This window comes from Mustela lutreola, chromosome 1, assembly GCF_030435805.1.
Source record: "Mustela lutreola isolate mMusLut2 chromosome 1, mMusLut2.pri, whole genome shotgun sequence".
In the NCBI taxonomy this organism is placed as follows: Eukaryota; Metazoa; Chordata; class Mammalia; order Carnivora; family Mustelidae; genus Mustela; species Mustela lutreola.
In genome coordinates, this window is record NC_081290.1 from 34,184,200 (window position 1) to 34,208,301 (window position 24,102).

General features: G+C 42.7%; 1 protein-coding gene across 12 annotated transcripts in view; it reads left to right on the forward strand.

Annotated features, from left to right (window-relative positions):
* APBB2 (amyloid beta precursor protein binding family B member 2) overlaps positions 1–24,102 on the forward strand; it is a 368,905-nt gene that overhangs the window by 176,690 nt on the left and 168,113 nt on the right. For 7 of the 12 annotated variants that reach the window (XM_059162875.1, XM_059162941.1, XM_059162840.1 and 4 more), the window contains one exon: positions 13,783–14,598. In XM_059162875.1, the coding sequence (XP_059018858.1) occupies positions 13,783–14,598 (816 nt within the window). Of the gene's footprint in view, positions 1–736; positions 806–13,782; positions 14,599–24,102 lie in introns of all 12 variants that reach the window. The other 5 variants (XM_059162904.1, XM_059162883.1, XM_059162893.1 and 2 more) reach the window with 1 other exon arrangement.

The following is a 24,102-nucleotide window of genomic DNA, read 5'->3' on the forward strand; positions in this document are numbered from 1 at the left end:
ATTTCCAGTGTTGTTGCTTTCAGTTATGTGCTATTAAGCTTGTTAATCTCTGCAGTCTGGTAGAGGAAAACAGCGAGTTATTTAAATTTGCGTTTTCTGTAGTTTTGACTAAGGTTAGTTATTTATATGTTTGTTGGACATTTGCGTTTCTCTTGGGACTTGTCCTGCCCTTTGCTCATTTTCCTACAGGCTTGTTCATATTTTTCTTAATAACTTCAAGGAAATTCTTCATAACTTCAAGGAGCTCTTTCTATATAAATGAAATTAGCCACTTTATGTCCTTGTAATGTTAATTTTTTTTCAGTTTGTTTTTTTGTCTTTACCGTGTTTATAGTCATTTTGTATTCCCAAACAGAATGTTTGCTTTTTTATGTGGTGAAATGTACCAGTTTTTTCCTCACTGCCTTCTGAATTGTGCTTTTAATGAGAAAAAGCATTGGAAAGTTGAGACACATAGATAAATAACAAGACAAAGACAGACAGATAACTGCAGCCTGGCATGGGGGAAAAAAATCTCAAGAAATGTTTGTGGGAAATGTGGTTAAGCAGAAATTCAAGTTTCAGTCAAATGTGTTTTTACCAACTATAAATAAACAAAAATTTGGATATTATCTGCCAAAAATTGTTTCACATTTTTGACAGCTTTTGGAAGAATTGTCAATACTATGCTTTTTTTTTTTGTCTTGTATGCTTTGTTATTTGGGATTTTAATTTCTCCAATGATCCCTCTTTTCAGATTTCAAATTATAACCTAGTTCCTGCACCACAGCTGGAGTCCCGTGACCCATGTCAGAAGTACTTCCAGGTCAGACCCACTTCCGCATGTTTCAATGCAGAGAAGCAGTTGAATATTAAAACTTGAACAAATAGATATGATGGATGATTGTTCGGATGTTAAACATGGTTTGCTAAAATGACATGTTTTTGCTTGTTCATTAATGTATTAGAAAACGAGATTGTTAAAATAAGATCGAAAAATCCATTGGACTTACGTGTATTTGTGTAATAATTGCATAACTCTAGTAATAGCATAATGTAAAAATATTTTAGTTGATTATTACAGGAAACTAAAGCTATGTCAGATTTTGCCATTGGGTATTGCCTATGGTAACCTGTAAATACTTACGCATGGACAATGAGGTGTTGTTGGTGGTGAGTCTCCATAAACAACATCCTCGCCATTGTTGGGTTTATCTAGAGTCGAACTCCCCAGGTCAGTATTCTCCCGGATCTAGTGCTGATTAAGTTTAGGCCTGAAGGAAACCACCTTAATTTTATTGTACATCCCTCTGTTTGTGTCAGGCTGGATGCTAGACCATACACGATGTGGTGTGGGATTTACTTCTTTGCCTCACAGTAATATAATGAGGAAGAAGTAATTGCAGTAACATTTTGAATTAAACACAGGGTAGGACTGCAAATCAAAGAGGAATCTGGGGGAATCCATATTTTGTTAGGGTACAAACCATGAAGCAAATTCTGAGTTTTTACGTAAGTAGATTTAAGCCATGGACAAATAGGTATTAAAGTCTCTTAGTTCTGTCTTTAAACTCTGGAAGTATGTCCAAGCTGTTTTCTCCTTTATGTAATATTTCATGTTCTGTTTCAACAGAAAACTAAATAAAACATAATAGAATAAACACTAAGCTCAGTAGAGATATATGAACCACAGGTAATAGGTTTTTTATTCAAAACAGCCAATAACAATGTGACAAACCTAAATTCACACAGGAAAATCAGGAACTTAGAGCTGATTCTCAAAGGCCTGTCAGGCAATAGATGTTCTTTGTAAATACATATTTGAATAGGCATATTAATTTTTGTAAATCAAGGCAAAGATGTGTGTCCTTTTAAAAAAGGACAGTTTAAATTGTTGCGAATGATTCCTTTTAGGAACTCTTTAGCATTTAAAATGTTTTAATACATGGCAAGATTGGCTCTGTATAGAAACTGTCAGAACAAAGCTGGCAAGTGTGTAAAATGTGTTTTCCTCTCCATGGAAGTGAACTGATCAAATAGCTTCTAGGAATTTCTTACTGTTACTTATATTGTATTATGCTAATGTATTCCTACTTCCTAATGGTACTCAAGTTGCTTTTATTTGCTGGTAGGTGTATGAGAGATAATGGCACTCTTATCCAACAGGGTTTTCCAATGACAGTTACTACTATCATAACAAGGAAAGCAGTATTCTTAATTCAGTGGAGTGTATATTCCAATCATTTTTTACTTGAAAATTCAGGTGACAGCTAGTGCAGCAGAGTTGGGACCAATAACTAAGGTCAGGTAGCTTCCGTACCCCTTTCTCGACTCCTGGGAGCTGTGACTAGAGGGAGCCCTTTAAAAAGCAAACATACCCCAGAACATATACCATTATCCGCCTGTAAGATGCCTCTTGAACCTTTCAGGTTCAACTCACGAGTCCCTTCCAAGCAGGTCTCTCAGCCTGTGGCATAGTCTGGCAGTCACCCTGTTTCAAGGATTCTGTCATTGTTTTAGATTCCCTGTTGGAATTGATGTGAGGCCCACTTCTCAGTTACTCAAGACTACCTGTGTCATCACTTGATTGCTCAACCTGCTTTTTCTCACCTAAACCGGTATTCTCAAGCTTGATCATTTGAATGTATTCGTAGACTTGTTCATAAACATCTAAAGCTGTCTTTAAAACATACATTAATCTTCCAAAGACATTAAAGCTCTTCCAAACAATGAAAATGGCTTAGAAATTGAGCACAGAAAACATCCTTGGAATAAGCATATACTGTCCCAAGCTTTGAAGGTCTTTATTCTTATTTGGATATACAAATCCCGACTTGGGTTTCCAAATCAGCTTATCTTCCCATTTGCCACAGGGGATTTGGGGATGCCAGGCTTCCTCACCCGGCATGCCTTTCTCATCCTGGCCCACCGGTGGACTCCAGCCTACCCTTCAAGACCCAGCTCAGCTGTGCTTTTTCAGGGTGCCTCTTTCCTCATCCCAAATGCCTTTTTCTCTTAAGATTCTGCCTACTTGAACCATGGCGAGTTTGTTTAATAACTGTTCCTTCTCATTGCCTACTCTGACTGTTCCTTTCTTCTTCTTCTTCTTTTTTTTTTTTTTTAATTTTATTTATTTATTTGACACAGAGAGAGAGACAGAGAGCAAGTGAGCACAAGCAGGGGGAGTCTCAGAGGGAGAGGGGGAAGCAGGCTTCTGACTGGGCAAGGAGCCTGATGCGGGGCTCGATCCCAGCACCCTGGGATCACGACCTGAGCCGAAGGTAGACTTTTTTCTGACTGAGCCACCCAGCTGCCCCTCTGACTGAGTATCTTGAAGAAAAATATCTGGTACTTCTCTGTCGTGTCTCCTCATCTCTCCTTGGGATGATTAAAAAGCCAGTCCTCAGGCAGTTAAGTTCAGTGGGCATGGGAAACCCTTAGGTGGGTGACACCTAGCTGTTGAAATCACCCTTATCCCCTAAAGCCTGGAGAAGTTGCCCTGTGACTCAGCTGTGTGAAGCTGCTCCTTTGGCTTTAGAAACTAACCAAGGTTAGGGGCGCCAAGGTGGCTCAGTTGGATGAGTGTCTAGTTCTTGGTTTTGGCTCAGGTCATGATCTCAGGGTCCTGGGATCATGCCCCATGGCAAGCTCTGCGCTCAGTAGCGAGTGTGTTTGAGGATTCTTCCCTGTCTCTCCCTCTGCCTCTACACTCCCTGCCACCCCCGTCACAAGCATGCTCTTTCTTTATCACTTTCTCTTTCTCCAAAATAAATAAATAAATCTTAAAAAAAAAAAAAAAAAAAGAAACTTCCAAGGTTCTAATGCTGTGATCTCTCCGCCTCAATGACCCATAACCTTTGCCTCTTTTGTTCAGAGAGAAGTTCTTATCATTTTTGTCACATTGAGAGTTTACTTTCATGAGTAATTTCAGGAAACCAGCCTTCTTTTGCCTCTCCTTCCTAAAAGAAAAAAAAAATCTGAGTTATTTCATTTCCTTCATACTTTGAGGTCTAGTTCAAAAAGCAACATTCCTCAGGGTAGAAGCTGGGCTGTTAACTCCTCAGTGGAAATAAAACTGTGTAGCAGAGAACTGAAAATGAAGAAACTGTCAAGTTTCACCGACGAGCAGGGCAAACGTGGAGCTTCCCTGGGCCATTTGTCAATTTCCGATTTTGTCAACGTGTCACTGGAGCACATGGAGAGCAGCAGGGTATAGAAAGAAGAGTTTCCTGTCGTTCATGACAAAAATTTTCCTTTGACAGATGCCTAGAGGTCTCAGAAAAGAGAAACCGAGGGGGCAGGTTTAACTACAGCTTCCAGCATGGGTTTCTATTAGGATGTCATTCGAATTACGGGATTCTGTCTCCGTGCTGGGATCTTTGCAACTCTAGGTGTCTGGAAAGCCTGGTTAGTCATGGACTTTAAGTAACCCTGGCTTACTTCATTTTTTTTAGGCCTCACAAAAAATACTCCATTTATTAACAAAGCCCTTTTTTTTCAGTTGCTGGAAGGAGAAGACTCAATTTAAAGTAGTTTAAGCCCCCATAAAAAATCAGTTGACTTTAACAGCCAAGAAGCCTAGGGGGATCCCGTTTCAGGTGTGGCTTATTTTAGGGATTCCAACAACGTCATTAGAATTTCTTCCTCCCTTTCTGTCTCATAGATCTACTTGCTTATTGGTCCTTGCTAATGCTAGTTGCCTCTTCATGGTGACCCTTCAAAGTTCTAGGATCTTCTAGTTCAAGAACAAGAGAAAAGAGAGCACCTCTTTTCTGATCGTTCCACCAACAGTCTTAGGACTGGCTTTGTGTGGGTCACCTGCTTTTCCTTGAGTGGGTCACCACAGCCATGGGGATTTGCTGTTCTGACTGGCTGGGCCTGGGCCCTGTCCTCCACAAAGCAAGGGGCAGTGTCATCTCCGCCTGAAACATATGGGCTGAACCCCTAGAATGTAAGCTGCACACGAGTAGGTGTTTTTCTTTTGTCAGTTTTGCCCACTGCTATAACCTTTGCAGTTAGAAGGCAGCTAGAAGGCTTTTGCATGGCCATGCACACCAGAGAATCTGTTGAATGAAGGAATGAGAGTGTAGAAAGGTTGATTCCCCAAGAAAAATTGTGGGGCTGTTACTGGTTAAAGAGGAAATGCATGCCGGGCTATAACAGATGTTTCCCTATGGGCGTGCAGGAGAGTGATGGTTGTAGGAATACTAGCTCTTGTGACACTCTCAACTTATATCCATCTCTGCAATAGATATCGGTCTTCCTGCATTGATGTTGGGACTTGATAACAGCATGACAAGCAGCTGTAGACGTAATGGCCAAGTCTTGAGGGCCCATCTCACCACCAGAAATCCAAGAGCAGAACCCCCTCTGTGCTATAAAGACTCTCGGGGTCACCAGTATTTGCTTACCCATTCCTCATTCATTTTGCTTATTTTGTGTACTGTCATATTCTTGGCCTTGAGAAGAGCAGCTAGCACATAGCAGATGCTCAATGGCTATTTAGTTAATGAATGAGTGGATGGATTAATGAATCAAACATTTATTGAGTACTCTTCTATGCCAGGCTGTGTTGAAAGGCCCTGGAAACTCTGGGAATATAAAAATGAAAGGGAAATGCAAATCGAAATGACAACAAGATGTCACTTCATACCTCCTCGGATGGCTAGCATAAAAAAGACACAACAAGTGTTGGGGAGGATGTGGAGAAATTAGAACCTTTATCCATTGCTGGTGGGAATGTAAAATGGTGCCCCTGCCTTGTAAAACCATTTGCAGGTCCTCGAAAGGTCATATGTATTTAATTATATAACCTTATGTATAATATTATGTAACCATATAAATACATATAACTGTATGTATTTCATTATATAACCAAATATATTATATACATGTGATATATATTATATTAATTACATATATAATTAGCAATTCCACTCCTAGGTTTCACCCACGAGAATTGAAAACGTATGTTCATGCAAAGCCTTGTATGTGAATGTTCATAGCAGCATGGTTTATAATAGCTAAAACATGGAAACATTCCAAATGTTCATTAACTGATGAACACTTAAATAAAATGTGGTCTGTTGATACCATGGAATATGATTTGGCCACAAAAAGGAATGAAGTACTGATACATATGACAAAAAGGATGAACCCTGATGATCCACTAAGTGAGGAAAGCCAGTCATAAAAGATCACATGTCCTGTGGTGGTTGTATTTACGTGAAATGTCTAGACTGGGCACTCCGTAAGGACGGAAGGTAGGTTAGTGGTTGCCAGGAGCTTGGGTGTGGGAGGAACAGAGGGTGACTGCTGATGAACTGAGGGTTTCTTTTTGGGGTGATAATTGCACTCTGCCTAGTAATGGATGGACAATTCTGAGAATATGCTAAACACCCCCAAACTGTACACTTTTAAAAGTGAGCTGTATGATATGTAAATTATATCTTGATAAAACTGTCCTAAAAAATGAATAGAACAGTCACTGCCCTCAAGGAACTTACAGTTTAGAAGGGGAGATAGATATCTCAGTGTCTGGAAGTGCTGATGGGAATAGCCTGCTACATACCTAGCATGGAACAGGCGGCAGCCATCGTTGTGTATAGGAATCAGAGGAAGGCTAAAGGAATGGGGTTTTGAAGGATTCATAGGCATTTTCAGTTGGGGTATATAGGGTTGGGGGGGTAGGGGAGATGAGGGCAAAGAACATTCCTAGGCAGGAGAAACAAACTCCTTGTGCAAGGGGAAAGAATTGAGAAGGGGCTTGGCATTGTCAGGTAGTTGATTGTGGCTGCCTTGTAGAGAATAGGGTCGGGGTTGTGGGGTGGAGTGGGTTGCAGTGATGGGAGATGTGACTAGAGGGTCGACTGAGACTAGCATAGGGGAATTTGAAGTGGTTGTAGAGTGAGCTTTTGAATGAGTAGATGGTTGACCAGTAGATGGTTTTAAGCAGGAGAGCTCCATGATCAGTTTGTTTTCAGAATGATACAGGGCAACACGTGATAGGCTAGGCCACAGAGCTGTGGTGCTTGAGGATTTAGAAAGAAACTGATAAGTGAGGCAGGCCTGAAAGCAGGCGGGGAGGAGGTGGGAGGGGGAAATGCGATTTGCTAGAGGAACACTCCAAAGAAAACTGAGAGTATTCAGTAGGATAAGAAACTGATGAAGGGCTATCCCTTTGCTTCAGGTCTGGGAAATGTAGGGTGGCAATTCCATGAGTTCTTGCCTCGGGTCTTGCCCACATGTCAGTGGATTTAACTCCATCCCCCTAATTTATAGGGAGTATTAGACCAAGTGGTCTTTGATCTCAAATCTATAGTAAGATCATGGGAGGCAAAGATAAGTGGAAGTGGCTTGAATGCCCCAACTTCTGAGCCTCCATATAGTACTGGTATTGGGAAAAGCAGGCTAAACTGTCTTCCATGGAGAAGAGTGAAAGCAAAAGTTGGGTGAGGGCGACTGGTCCTCGGGCAGAAGAGGACGATAGTCGTCCTTTCATTTTTGTAGCCACAGAGAATTAGTTTTTCTCCAGAATTGTTAGTTTTTATATTACTGTTGTATCGCTCTTTCCCATCATATGTGATTCTCTTCTGTTCATTGTTACTAACGATACTGGGGGTAAATACGAGGAAGGAGGAAGGCCTGGAATTGGGTGTTGGGGAGCACGACGGTGACAGGAGCCTTGTGCCGTGTGCACCAGAGCTGTTCATTGCAGAGCTTGGAAAACTTGGAGCTGGTAGGATGACAGCTGATGAGAAATCAGGTCTGGTAGAGAAGTATACCAGTCTGTTCTGGGTCACAGCACATGTACTTTTGACTTGAAATAGCCTTTTCTTCTTCAGGGAGTTATGGCAGAATTGAACAAGAATGTTCTTGAGCCAAGACCGAGGAGCAAAAGAAATCAGCCTGGATAGTATCTTGAAAGATTTTATTTTAACTCTTGCTCAGATGCTACATGGGATAAAAGCTTGAGAAAAGCTAGACTTTTAATATAAACATTTCTTGAGATGTTAACGAAACACCTTTTTTTGGTCCCATTGTGTTCAATGATTTATTCTACAGACATGCATGGAGTACCTACTCTATGCTGTGCTCCTGTTCTGGTTACTGGAGGTCAGAGTCTAATGGGAAACTCCAACAGGGCAAAAATAACACAATGGGGATGTTGCTGTCATAGAGATGAGTGTAGGAAGGTTTGGGAATATAGAAGAAGGAGCCCTGGAATCTGTCTGGAGGGGCAAGAAGACAGTTCACAACTGGGTGATACCTACCTTGAATCTTAAGGGTGAAATAGAAACTTGCCAGATAGGAGGGCAGGATGCTGAGAAGTTGTGCAAAGACAAGGAAGGGGACACGCATGATCAGAGCGTTCCAAGTGCTTCTGAAATCATTATCTGGTTTTAGTGGTTTTTGACCTTGGCCACACATTGGAATCACCCTGATGGGCCCTTGCCCCAGGCTGATTGAATCAGACTCTTTAGGGTGTCTTTAGGAGTGGGCCTTAGCCTTCTGTGCTTTTTAAAAAAGCTCCCCAAAGGATGCATGCTGCTGGGGTTGAAAACCTATCCTTGTTCCTATGACACCTGTTTCTTGACCTTGTGGAGTCCTCACATCCCTTGGCCTTTTCTTCCCAGCTCTCCATCCCCTTCCCGGCTCCATTCCCCGTCCTCTCCAGGCCATACCCAGAATGCATGCCTCGTCTGTCCCCCCACCTGCCACCGAAATCCTGTCCGCCTCTGTGACTATGTGTTTCCCCTCCCGTTCAGTAGGTTGCCTTTTCATTGTGTGGATGGTTTCCTTCAGCTGTGCAGATTTTTTGGGTGGATGCAGTCCCGCTTGTTTATTTTTGCTTTTGTTGCCTTTCCTTTTGGTGTCAAATCCAAAAAACTATTGCCAAAACCCATGTCAATGGGTTTACTGCCTGCGTTTTCTTCTAGAAACTTAACGGTTTCAAGTCTTAGGTTCAAGTCTTTCATCCATTTTGAGTTAATGTTTGTGTGGGTGTTAAGGGCCAGGCCCACTTTCGTTCTTTTGCATGTGGCTGTCCCATTTTCCCAGCACCCTTTAGTGAAGAGACTGTCCTTTCTCAGTTGTATACTCTTGGCTCCTTTGTCATAAGTTAATTGGACATACATGCATGAGTTTATTTCTGGGCTCTCTGATCCATTCCATTCATCTGTGTGTCTGTTCTCATGCCATCAAACTTCACATTTCTTTTAGAAGAAGTTTCCAACTCTATGTTTCTCCCACGTGACTATTTCTGGACTTTTGTTCTTCTCCTCCTGTTCCCCTAGCCTGCTTCCCTTGGGGCAAGATTTTCCTTTCACAGAGAAAGTGAAGGCTGTCAGTTCTGCTTTTCCTAGAGTTGGTGTCACTCTCTCCATCCTTCCTCCCTCTCCGTCCTTCCCTCCTGAAGAAGTGTCCCTTGTCTTGGGCAAGGCTGGTTCTTTCGTACCTGCTGTGGTCCCTCATCTCATCACCTGGATTCTCCCTTCTTCATCTGTCCCTCTTCCGTGTTTCTGTTTATCCCTTCTCTGTCACTCTCTGTGTTTCTGCCTTATAAGCAATAACACATCACAAAGACTCTTAATCTTTAAAAAAACAAAAATGCCTTCCTATAACCCCAAATCATGGGCTACTCTCCCCTGCCCCTTTGTTCTTTTTTTTTTTTTTTTAAGTTTTATTTATTTCTTTGGCAGAGACAGATCACAAGTAGGCAGAGAGGCAGGCAGAGAGAAAGAGAGGAGGAAGCAGGCTCCCTGCCGAGCAGAGAGCCTGATGCGGGGCTCAATCCCAGGACCCTGAGATCATGACCTGAGCTGAAGGCAGAGGCTTCAACCCACTGAGCCACCCAGGTGCCCCCCCTTTGTTCTTTAGTGAAGTTCTTCATGGTCACTCTGCCCACCTCTGCCCTTCTCCCGAAGCTGTGAGGGGCGGAAGCCGCCCATGTTCTTATCATCAGCCAGTGCTGCTTCATGGAGGCCTGGTCTTCTCGCCCTGGTCAAGAGGTGAATGCCTAGATTCAGTATGATGGCAGTGAGAGGGAAGGATTCCCCCCTGCCCTGTTCCCCGTACTTAAGTCTCCCATGCCCACCTTGTTCCTTCCCTACTGTCTTGATAGGACTATTGACCGTAGCTTTCCAGATGGTCTCCTTGCATGTGTTTGGCTTCCCTTTGATAAATGTCAGAGTCAGACCCTAGTGCCAAATGGGAGACCATGAAGATGGGGCTAGCCCGCCTGTTTGGTTAGGGAGGCACCCTCTGTCTACATCATTCTCCTCTCTCCCTGAGGACCTCTGGTATTTTAATGGCCTCATTTCCATTGCTTCTTTAATACCTTTTCACCAGAGTCATCTTGGAGAATATGCTGGAGGAAAGATGCCCTTTCCCTCTGCTACATAAAGGAAGACAGCACACACGCGCGCGTGCGCGCCCACACACGTATCCTCTCCCTCGCTCTCTTTCTCTTTCTCCCTCACCTTCTCTCTCTGTGTCTTTCTCTTCAGCCTCCTCCATTCTTCATTCTGTTGAAGTACTTGATCTTCTCTGCCTCAGGGTCAAGTCCAATCCCTTGGAGCATGTCTTGTGGGACTCTGCCTGACTCTTCCTCCCCTTTACCGCATCTCCTTTTGCGTTTTGATTTGCGAAGACTCCCCAAATGCGAATCCGGCCTCTCTTACCTTCAGATCCTCTCCAGACTGAGGTGGGAAGACCACTCACTCCCTTGTACCTCCCCAGCTCCCATCCTGGTTGAGTTTTATCACATTATTGTGTGTGTGTCTTTAGCAAGGCTGAAAGCACTTAGCAGGTGGGATCTTGTGTGTCTCGGTTTCCCTACTCCCAGCATGATGCCTGGCAAGAAGAAAGTGCTCAGTAGATATGGTGGCCTGCAGTATGGCGAGCAGAGACGGAAGCGCGTGAGGAAGGAGGGAACCATAAAATAATATGAATCCCTAATGGTATGCCAGGCCCTGAGTTAAATGCTGACAGCCGTCTTTCTTAGTTTTCAACAAAACTCAGTGAGGTGAAGATACCGTTACTATCCTGATTTTACAGTTAAGAAATGGACAGTTTAACTAACTTATCTGTTATAACAAGGAATTTGGAGTTATTCTTAAGCTTTTGGTCTCCAAAGAAAACAGCTCAATGGAAGATTTAAAGAGACATTGTAAGATTTTCCTTGCATTAAAAAAGAAACAAAAAACCACCTACGGTACGGTACGACAGGACTGTTTCTATCACTTGGAGCTAATCAGGTGGTAAATTGGAGGCCCCTGGCAGGCAGCCCTGTGCTCTGTCCCTTGGATGTAAAGGGGTGCGGTTTGTTGACACATTATGGTTATTACTATACTAAATCCTCGGGCCCGCATTTCTCATTTTAATCCTCCAAACAATCCTGGCAACAAAAATGCCCCATTTTTCAGACAAGGACACTGAAGGTAAGGTGTCCTAGATCACTCAGCTAGTAACTAGCCTGTCTCCCTGACCCCGAGTTCTTTGTTCTTAACGTCGTGGGCACTGCTTCCCACTTTCAGGGACCTCCTCCTTTGAAACCTTCATCTTTCTAGGAATTTGCTAACTTTTGCTTACTTCTTTTGACCCCAGATGACCGCTTAGCTGATAGTTAACTCCCAGAGACAACTGTATACTTCATAGCGTTAACTTGGCTGCCTTAGTTCTAGATGTGAACCTTTGATTTAGCTCCCAGGTGATACCATCATTTAATATCGAAAACACACTCAAACTGTGTTCAGGCTTTGATCTACAAAAACAGCACAGACAGAGCTGTTTTGTACAGGATGGTCCTGTTGTTCTAATGTAACCCGCCCAAACCTCCCCTTTGTGATTTCTAGCGCACAGGAGAGTGACAAAGGGCATAGGGAGGACGGTGTGATCTAGAAGAACATGGCTAAAAGTTTTTATAAATCTGTCACACCCAGTATATAAAAGCTATTTAATCACCTTGAAATTTTGATGGTATTCTTTCTGAAAATGTTTATGGTTATGAGCAAAGTAAATAAAACTTTCTCTCTAATAACATTGCTAGAATATAGTACCTAACATCCTAAAATAGACTGATAGAAGTTTTTTTTTTTTTTGGCCAGGTCTTTAAAAAAGCCAAAGATTTCCTACTTTCTTATAGTAATGTCATTCTGAATACCCAAGAGTTTTCTCTTGTGTGCCCATGTTACAAATACGTGTCTCGGGGAAAATTCTGTGGGTTCAAAGTGAGCCCTTTCCTATCAAGTGCTGCTCTTGACTGAGGGTAAATTCTAATCTGTAATACACAGAAGTGGTAGTAATAGTTAAAACAATGTAATTTGTAAAATACGTAGTTATCAGAGCATTGTTTGAAAGGGAGCAACAAACTAAACTCAGTTTTTTATAGGGCTCAAGGCTTCCTATAAAATGAACCCCAGGTGGTTAGTTACATTGCTGGGTAAGCAGGAATCCTGATAAAGAAATGGGGTCTGAAGTTTAACCACTTGGTTTACAGCCCTTAGCTGTCTCTGTGCGCCACACCGTCATTGCATTTATGAATGTGGGCCCTGCTTACAGCATTATGTTGCCTACCTTTCTAGAAGTACATGGACTCCCGGATGAGTGGGTGACTCTTTCCTAAAGTAGGCAATCCTGAGTATTTGAAAGAGAAAGGAGTACCTCTAAGCTCTCAAATGGAGGAATACTCTTACCTTTCTCTCCTAGGGAGATCCCTGTTTTGCCTAGGGAGTGGAAGAGGGAGTTGTCACAATACAATTTTAGGAATGTTGGGAGCTGTGCTTTGGTTCATTTGCCGGTGTAAACTCACTGAGGCCTCTGTGGAAGGCAGAGGATCAGATAAGAAAGGGGTCATTCTTCACAGACTGAGAAATGTGAAACCTTAGGAATTCTTGTTGATGAATTTTGTTCCCTTCTAGTCTGAGAAACCTTTCTTTCTTCCAAGCAAGAGACATGTGGAATAAATCACTGATGGTATGAGCAATATTTGAGATAAATGCAATTGTCAGGTGGTTTCCTTGGAGTCCTGCAAGGGCACATGGGGACTGTGAACAGCTGAGTCGGTATTATAACTCAGTGGAACATGTTCAGACTCCTTTGGGGGCTCTAACCCAGCAGTAGCCTAGGGCTCAAGGCTGCATTATTAGTAATAGTTTTTTGTGTGTGTACGTTCTCCAGTAACTGAGCCATTTCTCCAGAATGTCTCTTTCGTACAAATACTAAGCCCAGGTCAAAAATACTCTCACAAAGATATTAGCAAACTCTAGTGGAGATTTGACTTTTCCGGGCATTCGGAACACAATTTCTAAACGTGGCTGAGAAAAATTACCTTGGCTGTATGGCACATCAGTGAACAGTGACCTTTCAGGTTAACTAAGAAAGCTGGAGCCCCAGCTGATTTTTGAGCAACTTTTTTGTTGCCCAAAGGAACTACAGAATAGAAATGTGATGTGAATGTTTAGAAAGGGGGTTATTTTCAAGGCTGTGAACAATGACCAGAAGAAAATGCTTTTATATGACTACAAAAGGGAGAGTCTAAATAAACTTTGGACCCTTAGAAGACCTTTTAGCTTTTCTAAAAATTGGCTTTTATGTACCCACATTAAGCCTTTTATTTGTTCCTATTTAATTTATGAGTGAGCAAGGAAAACAAAGAGGAAAATGGGTCAATTCTATAAGAATGTATACAACGGAAGCATGAACTCTTTCAGTTTTTTGTATAAAAATGTTGGCTCACCGTATGTTAATCGGTTCAGTTCAGTCATGTCAGGCAGCTACTGACGAGTTTCTTTTTCTTTCCAGCTGACTCAGGTGTAGACCCTGTGGCTGTGTTTATGGCCAGCAGCGGAGCCACGGACATCACGAATCGCAACAGCCCGGCCACACCACCAAATACCCTTCATCTCCGTTCCTCCCACAATGAACTGTTGAATGCCGAGATAAAACACACCGAAACCAAGAACAGCACGCCCCCCAAATGCAGGAAAAAATATGCACTAACTAATATCCAGGTGGCGATGGGCCTCTCCGATCCGGCCGCACAGCCCCTGCTGGGAAATGGCTCCGCCAACATCAAGCTGGTGAAAAATGGGGAGAACCAGCTCCGGAAGGCCGCAGAACAAGGACAGCAGGACCCCAACAAAAATGTCAGCCCCACTGCAGTCATCAACATAACTTCTGAGAAGTTAGAGGGCAAAGAGCCCCACCCGCGTGATTCCTCAGGCTGTGAAATTTTACCCTCGCAACCCAGGAGAACCAAGAGCTTCCTCAATTACTATGCAGACCTGGAAACCTCAACCAGAGACCTAGAGCAGAGTGTGGGCAACCAGCACGGGGCTGTGGAAGAGAAGTCGCAGCCGGGCCAGGGCCCGGCCTCCACCATCATTGGGAATGGCGAGGCGCTGCCGCAGAAACCAAACAAGGCCCAGTTCAGCCCTGAAGATGGTCCGGCGGCCACAGTGTCCTCCAGCCCAGAGACCAAAAAGGATCATCCGAAAACGGGGGCCAAGACCGATTGTGCCCTACACCGGATCCAGAACCTGGCACCGAGTGATGAGGAGTCCAGCTGGACAACACTGTCCCAAGACAGTGCCTCCCCCAGTTCCCCGGATGAAACAGGTACCCCCCCCTTGCTTCCCCTCCCCCCCGGTAAAGGGAGTAGACTCACAGTGGCACTTCCTTTTGGTGTGTTCTATTATGGATGAGGTTAATCTCTAGTCCGACCAAAAAAGAAAGCCCCCCATTTGAGGGCAGAGAACTCAAGCCTGTTGGGGTAAAATTAGGCAGCTTGTGTGGAAAATACTGTTACATTTCTCAGTTGTTTCTTTTTGGTTCCTACATTGGTTGCTTGTCCTGGTAAGCATTTTTGTGAAAAGAAATGTTTCCGTGGCGTTAAGTATAGTAGAATGTCACCTGTTTGGAAATGACACCACCAGTGTTTAGGTGAACTTCTTCAGTATACTATCTAGAAATCCTGGGTTTTGTTAAGCGAAGTAAGAAGAGATACAGTTGCAGGGGACACATGTATCTTTATTAAAAGAACCAACTATTTTAAAGTTCTCGGAACGTATTTATACTCACACTAATGAAAAGTTAGAAGTTTACAAAATTTAAATTTCTGCTCATTATAGATATTTCCCTTTGACCTTTATGGGGGAACATTTCATTAGCTTTGTTCATGTGATATTTGAAAGTAAGAAAGAGGCGTTTCTTCTCTTTAATATATTCAGAAGCTCAGGGTTTTAATGAGTCTAATAGAGACCAGACTTTCTTGACCTTTGTCTGTATCCGTAACATCTTTGGGTTTGTCGGAGGAGTCCCAGCTGGGACAGAAACGAACAGATTCTAACAGCCAGCTCCTTTCAGTTGCCTCTTTTCTCTGCCCCCACAGTGTACTGCTGATAGATTAAAACACGTAGTGTACTTTGTCATATCTAAATTCAGCGTAAACAAGCACTTACCAAGGCTTAGTTCTCTAACGTAACCAGTAACCTGGCACCTACCCTGTAGGTTCCAAGGCTCTGTTCATGGGCTGTTGTTGTAACAGATTGTACCACCACGGAAGGAAAGAACATTTCTGCAACCTACAAGGCAGAGAAATGACAAGGACGCTAGATAAGGAAAAGAGAAGGAGAAAGTGAAGACATTGACTTTTTTTTTTTTAAGTGTTTTTGAAGTGCCCTTTAAAATTGCGGTTCTTCAGATGATGGATTTCATCATCAGCCCGCCGTAGCCGGATATGGCAGTAGGGAGGTTGAGATGAGTCCATTTCGTCTCCTAAATGTCTAGAGCTGCACGCTGCTGGAAGCATAATTATGTTTAGTAATATTCCTGAGTTCATAGCTATTACATTTTACGCACTGGGAAGTATCCTATCCTATCGCTGATGGACGCTGTCACCTACCAGTGTTGGATTCACATCAAGGACTCTTTGAGCTTCTCCCAGCCAAACTCCTCTGCTGTTTTCAGCAGCACCACCAGGACCTCCTTGTCTCCCTCCTGTCCTGACAGCCGTCCCGTTGCTCTCCCAGGCATGGCACTGGCCACTGTAGGCAAATTTCAAATTTCACCACATGCTATTAAATGTACAGTAAAGTCTCCTCTGTTCCTCCCGCTAGCCCCTTTCCCCAGTGATGACCACTGTCGTCGTCGTCTTTTTTTTTTTTTTTTTAATTTCCTTTCAGAAAACATTTTAGGTCTATACCCACATTTATAATAAATTTTAAGATTTACCCACATTTTATGATGATGCTATTTTTTAAAAAGTCCCTATCTCTTAGAGCTATATACTCATATATAATAATAGATATAATGTAATATAATATATACTAATATAAATAATATCATGTATGGGATTTTCTCCAAAATAACTGAGGTGGAGATAAAAAAAAGAAAAGAAACCAAACTGCCCCAAAGCTGATAATTATTAAAGATGGGTCCATAGGGTTAATTATTCTGTTCTCTCTAATTTTATATCTTTAAAATGCTCCGCAATTAAAAGTTAAAATAAGAAAATATTACATCAGGGCGCCTGGGTGGCTCAGTGGATTAAGCCGCTGCCTTTGGCTCAGGTCATGATCTCAGGGTCCTGGGATCGAGTCCCGCATCGGGCTCTCTGCTCAGTAGGGAGCCTGCTTCCCTCCCTCTCTCTCTCTGCCTGCCTCTCTGTCTACTGTGATCTCTGTCAAATAAATAAATAAAATCTTTAAAAAATAAAAAATATATTACATCAGATGGTTTTACAACTGGTTGGCTTTTTCCTCTTAAGGATGTGTTTTGTAGGGCAGCACGGACAAGGACATGCTGTTTCTCTACCTCAACAATAGCCATGCTAGTCCATGCTTTTCAAGACCTGTGTTTTATTTACTGATTCCCTCACTGCTGACTGTTTGCATTATTTCTGTCCCCGGCCCTTTTCTTGTTGAGTGTGGGCATCCGTAAGGGCCTGTGGAGAGCCCGGAATTCAGGCTGAACGTGTGCACTCTGCTTGGTCCACTCTGAGTCTCTCCAGGACTCCGTCCTGGGGTCTCCTCTGCTCAGTACTCCTTCGCTCAGTGTCCTGGCATCACTTTCCGTTAGTTTCTCTGGTGCTTGGCCCATGATGTGAACTGAACTAGAGCTTTCTCGAAGCAACGAGACAATACACTCATTCTCCTCTCTTAAAGTCAGTTATAAAGGCCTTCACATTTTAAAGGAAGAGTGACAATATGGTGCTGTCCCTTCATAGGTGGCTAAGGATAGACATTTTGAATCAAATATGCCCAAAAGAATGTGTTAAATGTGACTCTAAAGCAGCCAGACTGAGTTTTTTAAAAACATGCTCAAGAACCAAACCTGTGGAATTTTTTTTTTTTTTAAGATTTATTTATTTTAGAGAGAGTGAGAGAGAAAGCACATGGGTGGGGGGAAAGGAAGATGGAAAAGGAGAATCCCAAGCAGACTCCTCGCCAAACGTGGAGCTGGACATGGGGCTCCATCCCACGACCTTGAGACCATGACCTGAGCTGAAATCAAGAGTCAGATGCTTAACCAACTGAGCCGCCCGGGTTCCCCCAGACTTCTGCTGTGGTTCGCCATATGGTCACTTTGGGATCTCTGCACTTACTTCAGCATGCTCAAGGTCTCAAAATATTAGTATCAGTAGTTCTGGGGGAATTCTCTGGGAATTTCTTCATAGCCAGTTGTGAACTCCTACTGAAACGAAACCACTTTACTTCATGATCACACTTCCGAGTTTCCGGTAGTACCCACTCCATAAATTAGTGAGTAAAATAAACTCAACGAATTTTCAGCATTTGTGTTTCTTTTGATTTTGTCTGTCCAGTGAAATCTGCCATTAATGTTTACATTAATCACAAGCAGTTCAAATAAAATGGGTATGTTTCACTTAACGATGGTAAAGTCAATGTATATTATACGTTTCATGTAATACACACGTTTATATCTATAAAAAGCACAAGCACTAACTGTTGAAAGAAAAGAAGAAATAAGGCAAATTTTTGTAAGATCCTGGTATGTATCGCCAGAACACCTAATACTGCATACCAGTCTGTATTGCTGAGTGTGTATATTTGCTTATCTGCTTTGTCTTAAGTAAATACTCATCACACACAGTGGCATGTGTTTTATGACCAAATCACCGCTCAGTTTTCTTTGGATTGCAGACTGTGCTTTGGGGAGCAGAGAAAAATAGAACAGACTCATTCTACCTTCGGGGCATCCTTTCCAAGTTAAACTGCTATCTATAAAATAAAATGCCCAGGCTAACCCAGAGATTGACTACTTTCTATTTCTCTTTCTTTCTGAATTGCCCCCTCCAGCATTTTGGTAACTCCCCCAACCCCCGCCCCAATCAATCATCTGTACAATATGTTGCCCCTCTTTTCCTCCTGTGTCGTCTGCCCTCTGAGAAAACAAGAGCCTGTTAGGAAAAAGAAAAACATCTGTGAAATCACTGAGTTTCATAGGGGTTTACCAGAGTTTAAAAAAAAAAAAAAAAAAAGCCTTGACCCGGATTCTAAAAGAAAGGGTCACATCCCGTTTTGGTGCTTAAAGGTGAGAACTTGTGATCTGTTAGCATTTTGCTTGAAATACCATTCCCTCCATGGGCCCAGGGGAGCACAGTGACTCAGAGAAGTATGAGTTGGTCAGACTGTATGTCTTCTCTCTGGTAGTCTCCTGCTGGTTTATGCTGGTTGCATGAAAACTTTTGAAAGATACAACATGTTGATGCTACCGGGCTACAGGTTTCAGTGCCTGGTTGGTACCAACCTGTAACTCAGGTTTAACTGGGGGCTTCATAGAATCAAAGATACAGAGTGTGAAACCGGGTGGATCTTGGGGACTAGCTACCCCAACATTAGGTTCAACATTAGGTTCACAAAGGCAGGATATACAGAGAGAAAACAAAATCTAGGTGATGTGGCTTTGGGCCTTAATGCTTCATGAACTTAATTGTTGAGAGCGTGGGTTCTAGAGTCAACTTCCTGAGTTTGAATCTCAGCTCGGTTAGAGGCAGGCAGTCCACAGAGCCTCTCATGTGTAACGTGGGCGTAATGATAGGGTCTGGCATAGATCAGCTATGAGGAGTAAGTGAGAGCATTTTCAGAGGGCTCTTAGAACGGTGGCTGGCATATAGCACGAGTTTAATAAGTATTAGTGCTGCTTATAATTAGTGGTCACCATTATCGCTGCAGCAGTGGGATGGAAAAGCTTGCTTCTTCCTTAATGATGGGTTGCCTCTATTTTGGACTCTGATTTTAGTTAGGACCTTCTGCATCCTAAGAGCAGGGATTAGTCTGTCTTTACCTTTCTATTTGTATTGTCAGTGTCTGAAATACAGCAGGTGAACTTAGTCAATAAATGATTGACTGAATAAAACTGGAGGCCATCTACAAATGGCAGCCCTGGTATACTCAGTCAATCCTTTGATGTTCCAGTGCATTCAACATCTGATTTTTGATGTTGGGTTTGTATTTTATAACTTAATTGACATAGTTGCCTCGTAATAGGTGAGACTAGAAAAAATGGTTACTAGGAAAGGTACGGTGAAATTCTGTGGACCTACTGTGTGTCCATGGAATCTTGTTCGTGCTGCTTTCTCCTACTCAGGTGTCCACAGTGGAACTTGAACCAGTGTATTCAGAAACAGCATCCAGTGTTTTCCTGCCACACCATCACCTTGAGACGTATATCTGTGACCTCCAGAGCCTGACTATGTGAGATTTAAACTTCAACTTGGTGTGTGTGGTAGTTACCTTGAGAGTTTGGAAAATGGAAAACTGTATTTTAGAGGATCTTTCTGTGCTTATAAACAATTGAGATCCTGCTCAAATGGCATCTCCTTTGTGAAACCTTTCAAGACCCTTGGAGTTATTGGACGTCCTCTCTCTGTATCCTAAAGAAATGTTTTCAGAATTCTTTTATCATGTTCACCTCAGCCTTACTTGAAACCATCCATTGAGGCATAGAGCTCCATGAAAGCAGGAGCCAAGTAATCATTATGTGTGGATACGAACCTCTTCGGAGAATACGTAGTGCATAGTAAAAGGCTGTGTAAATGTTACCTCGTTGCTAGTTGGGTGGCTGGAGCTTGATGAGAAACATGCATGGTCTCTGAGGGTTGCTCCGTCAAGCCACTCCTTGACTTCTTTCTGTAGAAACAGAAAAAGTAAGCACGGGTTGTAAACCAGAATTGTGAAGAGCACTGGATAAGACGATTTCTATTCCAGGCTCCTAGGAGCAATGGAGAATGGGGGCTGGTCGTTCAGTCCACCACAAACAGTCCTCATATTTGAGTTTATAGGTCTGCAAGTCAGAAAGGCCAGTGCCAAGGAAAAGGACCGTTTCGATTACATTGGCATTTACACTTCACCTTGGCGTTGCGAATTGATCCGTGTTGCTTGAGAGTTGACTCCTTTGATGTTATGCGTTGATTGGTTTCCAGTACCAAGGCCAGCAAAGTGGACCTCTTCGGCAAGCTGGCTAGTTGGTGAGAGAAAAAGCCAAGGCACAAACCTAATTATGTTGACATAATTGGCAGCTCTTCTTGTTTCTGGCTTTGGCTAACTAAAGAGTGCTAGAACGTTGCATAAGTTTATACTATTAATTCTTCCAGAAACTTCATTTAAATGTTCATTCTTTGTCAGTTGTTTTCTGGTAATTTCAACTACAAATGATTTTTAAATTGCTTTTCAGAAGCTCTGATCCCTTAAAAAAATAACTCCAGTATATAGGAAAGGCCTCATTTTCAGCTGGTTTGCCCTGCTGAATTAATTTTAATCTTTTAAATACCCTTTGGTGATTCACTAGCCTTCCTGTTTTGTCTTCTCAGCTGAGTTCCATGATGTGACAGGAGGAATTCAGGAAGACAGATGTGAGATGTTTCCAGAATAGCTCGGACACACTGTGTTCTGGGGTAGAGGATATGATTTCCAAATTAGATTTTCATACCCTGGGGGTAAGAGATGTAAAAATAATTCTTGTCTCACCTCATGAACTTTGGGAAGAAAATGATTTTGCTCAATTAAGTGTTTTGGAAAGTTCTAGACCAAAAAAAAAAAAAAAAAGTATTCCCTTAAATCTTCACAATGGTTCTTGGTTGCTCTTTTAAGTATTATATTTTAGGGGCGCCTGGGTGGCTCAGTGGGTTAAAGCCTCTGCCTTCAGCTCAGGTCATGATCCCAGAGTTCTGGGATCGAGCCCCACATCAGGCTCTCTGCTCAGTGGGGAGCCCGCTTCCTCCTCTCTCTCTCTGCCTACCTCTCTGCTTGCTTGTGATCTCTGTCAAATAAATAAATAAAACCTTTTTTAAAAAAGTAAAGTATTATGCTTTAGGAAACAAAAAGGTAAATGCAATGAAATGAGTGGTAGCAAAAGTCTAACAGTGTGATAGTGAGCACAAGGTAACAGATCCATTCTAATGGACCCGGAAGGGGCTCTGAGGGGCCAGAGGGCTGTGGGACAGAGGATGCTCAGAGGATGGTACTTCAGTTGATAGGGATGTGGACAGTCAGGTACTTGGTTACTTGTGCTGGGGACTAAATAGACATCAGATGGAGAGCCGAGGAAGCCATTGCCCCTAGAGGTGTCAAAAAGTAAAGAATCTCTTTTTTTCTTCTTTGCTTTTCAATTAATTACCAAAGAAGTTTAATTTGTATTCCCCCCACTCCCACACTCTTTTCTCTGCTTTATTGGCATTTTGAAAATAAAAACTGGAGCACCTGGGTGGTGTGGTCAGTTAAGCATCCAATGTTGGTTTCAGCCCAGGTTGTGATCGAGCACCATGTCAGGCTCTACGCTCAGCGTGGAGTCTGTTTGAGATTTCCTCTCCCTCTCCCTCTGTCCCTCCTGCTCATGCTCTCTATCAAATAAATAAATCTTAAAAAAAAAAAAAGAAAGAAAGAAAAGGAAAGAAAAATTTTGTTTTCTAGTTTTGGTTAAGTTTCTGGGAAAGAGTTGTGTGAGCAGAGTGGTGACTTAGAAAGAGAAGGGGTGGCATGGTGTCCTGTAGTTGTCTTGACTGAAGTGCTCCCCGAAGTGCCAGTAGATCCTCTCCTGCCCTCGATGGAGGGCATGTAGCTGCTGGGACTGTGACCCAGTGAGCCCACAGAGACAAAAGGACGACTGGCGACTTGAAGAATTGTTGTCAGATTTCATCACGAACTGTCTGCCCAAATTCATTATCGTCACAGAAAAATCTGAAATTAATAAATACATAGAGAGATATGTATACTCCTGCTCTGTGTGTCAGTGGACTCAGCCACCATATTCACGTGAAACGATTATGGCAGAAGTAACTCATGTAATGTTGGTCTTGCCTGTTACAGCCACAGGGGAGACCAGCATGCTGGGGCCATAGCCATTCCAGAGCCAGTCCCAGCCCTTCCACTAGAATTACCAAGTATGACATGAACTGTTAAGCAAAACGTGCTTGAAATTTTCCAAAATGTCTTTAGATGACTTCTCAGTGTTCTCCACCTATTAATCTGGTGAGAGGAGGAGAAACATTAGCTTTTCAAAAGCTAGAACATGAGTGGTTCATAAATTTTGTGCCTTGGGTGATGATGCGGTATTTACCTGATGCAGGTAAGTACTCAGTTAGCTTTCATAAATGTGAAGGTAGTCAACAGTGGTCCTTATAATTTATATATTGCATTTCCCTGTTAAAAACCTTAGATGCCAGGGGCACCTGGGTGGCTCAGTGGGTTAAGCCTCTGCCTTTGTCTCAGGTCATGATCTCAGGGTCCTGGGATCGAGCCCCGCATCAGGCTCCCTGCCAAGCAGAGAGCCTGCTTCCCCCCACCCTCTGCCTGCTTGTGATCCCTCTCTGTAAAATAAATAAATAAAATCTTTAAAAAACAACAAACAAACAAACAAAACCCCTTAGATGCCAAATAGTGAAATAAAAGCTTCATGTTCAAACACTTCATTGGAAAAATCGAATCTTTTGACCGTTAGAAAATCACACATGTTTGGGGCACCTGAGTGGCTCAGTCGGTTAAGCGTCTGATTCTTGATCTTAGCTCAAGTCTTCATCTCAGGGTCCTCGGTTCAAGCCCCATGTTGGGCTCTACACTGGGCATGGAGCCTACTTTAAATGGTCAGCGTTCCATGTGGAATGGTCAGAAAGTAAGAGAACAGGATAACTCCAACTCCAAAATATTCCTCTTGGTACCTAAGAGGGGAGGTGGTGTTTACTGTGTGTGAACTTTCGTTTTTTTTTTTTTTTCTTTTTGTTTAGCTTTCCATAGATTTCCTCTTGAATATGATCGAATTTAATCCTCAAAAGGACTCTTGCTCAGTATCACGAGGAACATGGTTAGCTGAATATTTTTCTCCTTCAGTGTTATTTGAAGAAGTCTTCATATAAAACTGAATATACATCTGAAATACAGTAAAGGTAGATCTCCATCCTGTAAATGGCTTGTTTGGGAAACTGGTTTTAGTCTGTTGTTTTTTTTGTTACCAGAACGCTTTTTTTCCATATAAATATTATATGTGAGGGATATACAAGGTCTGCAAGATGGCTGGCGCATGAGAACATATTTAATCTCTGTTAGGCATGGAGAGTAGTGTTAATAGAACCACAGAACTTTTTCATGAAATGTTCTAGAAGAAAATGTGCTCACAGCTCCATGTGCAGTTGTCAGAAAATGAGAGGGTGGTGAGGACCCCAACTCCAAATCGTTGGGAAAGGAACTGATTTCAGGTGCATCTGGGGAAGTTCAAGGATTGGGGCGGGCAAGACACCTGGTGGTGGACGCCTGCAGGTGCACTGCTCCGTAACGGGCTGACTCCCCAGTTCTGCTTTGCTTTTCTCTGTCTGCTCCAGGGGTGTGTCCTGGAGCCACTAACCAGCATTTCCTTTCATTCCTTGCTCGTTGTGGCAAGGGAGACATTCCATGACTTCCTTTCTTTACCCAGCGCAAGCATCAGCTTCTTTCAGGATTTCCAAGTGGCTTTCACCATTTTAGTTCATGTCCTGTCCCTCTGCATCCTGATGACCTTTCGTCTGTGTGCTATGGGACAAGAGCCCTGGGTCAGAGAACAGACTCCATGGATAGAACACCAGAGAGAAGCATTTTTAACTCAGGTCTATTATCTCTCTAATGGAGTTCAGGA